The sequence below is a fragment of the Charadrius vociferus genome, unplaced genomic scaffold (assembly GCF_000708025.1).
Source record: "Charadrius vociferus isolate BGI_N301 unplaced genomic scaffold, ASM70802v2 scaffold1689, whole genome shotgun sequence".
Classification (NCBI taxonomy): domain Eukaryota; kingdom Metazoa; phylum Chordata; class Aves; order Charadriiformes; family Charadriidae; genus Charadrius; species Charadrius vociferus.
In genome coordinates this window covers 13,127-18,504 of record NW_009650118.1, presented here as the reverse complement: position 1 = coordinate 18,504, position 5,378 = coordinate 13,127, and the positions used below count along the sequence as shown (strand labels likewise).

Here is a 5,378-nt window from a genome sequence, read left to right as displayed (position 1 = left end):
GGCATCCTGTTGTCCCCCAGGACTCCCAGGTCCCTTTCCACAGAGCTGCTCTCCAGGAGGTCAGCCCCCGACCTGTACTGGTGCGTGGGGTTATTCCTTCCCAGATGCAGTGCCCTACACTCGCCCGTGTTGAACTTCATAAGGTTCCAGGTCACGCTGTATGGCGGCACAGCCTTCTGGCGTGTCAGCCACCCCTCCCAGTGTTGTGTCATCAGCAAACTCGCTGATGGTACACTCCATCCCTTCAGACGTCGCTCAGCACCTCGCCTGCTTGGTGAGGAAGGTGAGTGGAAGTTTAGGGTTCCTGGCCCACCTTGCGGATGCGTGGGAAGGAGCGATCCCTGGCTGACAGCGGATCGGTGATGATAGCGTTTGGCCAGGAGAGCAGGGTTTATGGCCCCGGCGTAGAGCCGTTGTGCTACTAAAATCTCACAGTTACACAGTGCTGTATTGATTAAAAACCGCTCCTGATAAAAGATGTGGCCCATCTGTTCCCAACGGAGCTGGAGCGGTCCTCCTCTCCTTTGTTGGGAGCAGGAGGCCGTTGCCTTCCCCTTAACGGGAAAAATGAGCTCAGAGGTGTCGCTGATCGGAGTGGGATTTGTGACACTGCTGGAAATGATGTGTACCTCTCAGTTATGTGTCCGAGAGCCGAATTTCAAAGGGAAGCTGGAATTAGTTGGGGTCTCGATGGACGAATTGCCTCGATGCTGCAGAGAAACAGCTTCATCTGCTGGCCGTGCCGTCGGGGAGCCGCCGAGCGTTGTGTTAGTTTGCTGTTGCTAAAGGCGGTGAATGAATCTGCCCGTTTTGGGGGTAGTTCTTGACGCTTAATTCTTTCCTCCTGCTTCGTTTGACGTATCCTTCCCCTTTAAAAGCGAGCCGCTGGATTTATTGCCTCGCGCTTTGATGCGAAAGACCTTGACTACTTTGAATTGCCCCAAGAGATACCAGCCTTGGCATGGCTTCCGCATCAGCGGTACTTCTCCTTCTTATCAGGCGTCGCTCCCCAGCTCGCTGAACTCGACCCGGCACATGCCGCAAGGTCATACGGGGAGGGGTTAAAAAACACCCCACAAAATCAACTGGGGGGGATAAAACCCGAGGGAGGGGGTTTGTTCGCTGCGTGTTCGAGGTCCGTACTATGCGAAAGTGATGAATAAACTCCGTGATGACTTTCTTCTGCAGTTTATAAAAGATTCATGGCCAGCGAGCGGACTAAAAAAAGCGCCTCTTGTGTTGTCTCTTCTGGTTTAGTTACCTAAATGACTTGGATAGAATATCCCAGCCGACCTATATTCCGACTCAGCAGGACGTTCTGCGGACCCGAGTGAAAACGACGGGCATTGTGGAAACTCACTTCACCTTCAAGGACCTGTACTTCAAGTAAGTAAAGGGCAGCGCTCGTCCCTGTGGACTGCGGTGATTTCTTCAGCGCGTGGTGGTGGTGGTGGTAGGTCCCACACCTGCGCTGCAAAACGTCTTGCCCTGTTTTAACTGTCCTCCTTGCCTCCGTTACACTCCCTCTTTACTGGCATCGCTCACTGGAGATACCGGTTTGACTTTTATTTGCCTTCTTCTGTTCTTTTCAGCTGCTTTTATGTTGGAATCGCAGACACAGGTACTGACTGCTTGTTTACAGGATCCCCACCCTACTCCCCCCCAAAAAAATTAATACTAAAAGGACACTGACTCCTGGATTTTGAGTTTGAATTTAACCCTTTCCTTTGAAGCGGGAGATAAGAGCTCTCCCCGCAGTCACAGTCTTGGCTCCGGGCTGCATGGTGTTCTCCACGATGACTGCGCTGACTGACGCTCGCTGCGGAGCCGGGACGGGGCATGCAGAAAGCGCGCTGGGGACCGCCTGCCTTTGCGTGACGCCGCAGCGGATGGGACTTGCCTGTCCTCTCTGCCTCCTAAATTCAGTCCCTGCAGGGCTCGAGTGTCGAGCCCCGTCTCGGCAGTGTCCCTTTACGTATCACTAATGGAGCTCCCTCTAACCTCCGTAGCGGCTGCTGGCCTGCGGTTTAGCTCTCCTCCCCGCTCTTGATGTGCTCGTTAGAAAATCCTCGCTTTGGGTTCCAAGTGGGCTCCTGACGAACAGCCTGGAGCCCCTCGGGGTGGGCATTCGTGTCCTGGAACGTGGACGTAGGAAAGTGCAGCGCCTTTATCTTGGGCGCGTTCCCTTCGTCTGTGGCAATGTTTTCAAGCCTTTGTTGCTCAGAGCTTTTAAATAAGCATTTGTTTGCTTATTTTTAGCTTGTGTTTGAAAGAGCTGTAGCAAAAATCCCAGTGTTGCTTATAAAATCTGATCCCTTTGCACGCTTTTTTTTTTTTGGTGGAAGACAGTAGCGTTTTGGCTTCTGAACTATCTTAACTTACGAACCGTTTTAGTGAAAACGCCTAAACACTTTGCATCGCCGAGCTATTTACGTGGCTTCTGGTTCCTCTGGGGGGAAGAAAAAAAACCACTTTGTCTTCCGTCGTGATGCGTTAGGATTAGTGGTTCCAGCTGCAGTGTGTGGTGCTCTTTTAAAACCCATCACGTCTGGCTAACGGAAGAGTGAGCTGGAGGTAGCGGGCGGATTCCGTTTAATCATTATAACCCTTCTTTTGGAGTGAAATGGCTGAGCGCTCGGAGGCGTTGCCTCCCTGATGCAAAGAAGGGGAATCGCTCTTTCCTGAGCCCGCCCGGAGTCATTGATCGTGTGCAGAGCCCGAGACACACGCGGTGTCTCGTCTCGGAGGGATTTGTTCCACAAAGGAAAGCATTAATACATCTTAAACCCCGGAGCTGCCATCTTACCCGCGACGAAAGCCTTGATGTTAAATCTCAAACATTAATAACGGGCTGAGGTTGCCTTAGTATAACTGTGACTCGAATTTGGATGAGCTCGGCGGAGCCGAGTTTTCAGGGATGCTGTTCCTTTCCCGATGTCTCTGCGCTAACAGCAGAGCGTAACGGCAAACGATACAAGTGAGGTAAATCGCCCGTATCCTCGCGGAGATTTGCATCTTGCCTCCTGTGGTCCATGGGGACGGTTTACCTTAAATAGAAGACGGGAGGTCACTGGACGGCCCTTCTGGCTGCCTCGTTTGGCATCGTTAAATCGCATCGCTTTTGGCCCACCCTGGGCAGTTTCTCTCTCTCGTTTGCCTGGTTGCTCTGATAACAAATCAATGTTTATGATTTTCATAACTCTGGGAATATCGACTTGTATCTGCCTTGATTTAATTAAGTCGCAGTCCATCAGAACGTCCTGGGCAATCCTGTTTCTCATCCAGATATTTTGATGAGTGGAGTGTTGGCACTGTCTGAGACACTTACGTCTTTTTTTTTTTTTAATAGACAGAAATTCCATAAGCGACTCTGCAGCCTTTAAACTTCAGTAGCTCACAGCTTACTTCTTTTTTTTTTTCTTTTTTTTAATACATGAAACTGTTTCTTAACCCCATTAACTTTTTTTTCTGGGTCGCGGTAGTAGCACGCAGGTAGTATGTTCCGCGTAACCCTCTGGCAGACGCAGTGTAAATTAACTGGAAGAGCTGACTGTGAGGAGGTGTTTGGAGTCCAGTCAAGCAAATGGATTGTTGCTAAGGCAATAGGAGACAGAGAACAAAATAAGCGTGCCGTGGTGAATCAGCAGACTTCTAGATAGCCGTGGAGGTAACGTCGAGTTCTTCCTGCTGAAATTGCTCTTAAAAAAAAAAAACCAAACCCAAAAAACCTCAACTTTTGAAATCCAGTGGGCCCTCTCCTGAGAAGGGGAGGGCTTGGAGCTGTTGGCCTTGCCCGTGGAAGGCTGTGTGCGTGTTTTCTCCCTAAACCCTGCTTGTTAAAAAGTCCGTAGCAGAACCTCCTCCATCCCCTGGAAACGATGCGGTGGCCGGGGCCAGAGGTCTCCGTAGCATCTGAGATGTTTCTTCTGCCTCTCCCAGGATGTTTGATGTTGGTGGCCAACGGTCGGAGCGGAAGAAATGGATCCACTGCTTTGAAGGCGTGACGGCGATCATTTTCTGCGTGGCCCTCAGTGATTACGACCTCGTCTTGGCCGAGGATGAGGAAATGGTACGTTATGGAGGAGTTGCCGGGTGCTGTTGCAGGAGTTCCCACCTCCTGAGAAGGGAGGTGGAATCATGGGGTGGGCACGTCCCCTGGCTTGCTCCTCTCGGTACGGTTGTTCAAGGGCTGTGAAGATGAGCGTTTCCTTGCAGCAGCCCGCGGTGTCTTGCCCCAGAAACTGATAAACGTAATACCTAAATGAGATTTTTCTCCAAACCCTGGTTACGGGGAGATGCCTCGAGTTGTCCCTGCAGCCTGTTCCCCTGGGTGTACTTCCGCGGAGGAACAAACGCTTCCCCGGGGGAATCAGAGGATGAGGAGGTGACCTGACCCCTGCTCGGGGTTGTGGCCATGTTCTTCCTGATGGAGTGACAGTGGGGATGTGTCAGGGACACTCGACTCTTAGTGTGGCCTTTGCAGCAAAGCCTCTCTGTCCCCGCACCCCGTCCTCCCCTAATCACTCTGGAATGACACGTCACCCTTCGCGTTTGGTTTATTTTCCAGAACCGGATGCATGAGAGTATGAAACTGTTTGACAGCATTTGTAACAACAAATGGTTTACAGACACGTCGATCATTCTCTTCTTGAATAAGAAAGACCTGTTTGAGGAAAAGATTAAGAAGAGCCCGCTAACGATCTGCTACCCAGAGTACACAGGTACAGTTGGGCTCCTGAAACGGCGTTTTATTTGTCACTGAGGCCATGAGTGAGTCTGTTTAAAGCCCACACACTCCAGGGATAACTTAAAAGCTTATCTTCTTCCCCCCTCTTCCCTTAGCTCTGTCTCTTGGGCAGCGTCTTTGGGCTATCCAGTTAGCTGATAGCTCATCGTCTCGGAAGAGATGTGCTCATGCGTGTCCGTGGTTCGGAACAACCTTTGTCCATGGGTTTTATGGCCTGGAGTGTTGCACTCCAGCAAATCAAGGTCACTGCGCATTTCCCACCCGTTAGTAGGACAATACTTTCAGCTAACTTCCATTTCTGAGGCTGTGAAACTTATCCACGCCCCAGGTACGGCAGTTGTCCGCCCTGCTCTGTCCGTCTTTCAGCAGCAGCCTGTTTTGCAGCCCATCCCTACCACGGCTCGATGCTTCACCTCGGCACTGCTCGAGGCATTGAGATTTTTTGAAACGGTCCTTCCTTCAAACCTGCTTATTCCTGTCATAGAATCATAGAATGGGTTGGGTTGGAAAGGACCTTGAAGATCATCCAGTTTCACCCCCCTGCCCTGGGCAGGGCCACCTCCCCCCAGCCCAGGTTGCTCCAAGCCCCGTCCAACCTGGCCTTGAACACCTCCAGGGATGGGGCAGCCAC

General features: G+C 51.4%; 1 protein-coding gene across 1 annotated transcript in view; it reads left to right on the top strand.

Annotated features, from left to right (window-relative positions):
* The window catches only part of LOC104292946 (guanine nucleotide-binding protein G(k) subunit alpha-like), a 27,903-nt gene that overhangs the window by 21,769 nt on the left and 756 nt on the right, over positions 1-5,378 (top strand). The window contains exons 5-7 of the mRNA XM_009892378.1: positions 1,258-1,386; positions 3,940-4,069; positions 4,568-4,721. Coding sequence (XP_009890680.1) covers positions 1,258-1,386; positions 3,940-4,069; positions 4,568-4,721 — 413 coding nt within the window. The remainder of the gene's footprint in view (positions 1-1,257; positions 1,387-3,939; positions 4,070-4,567; positions 4,722-5,378) is intronic.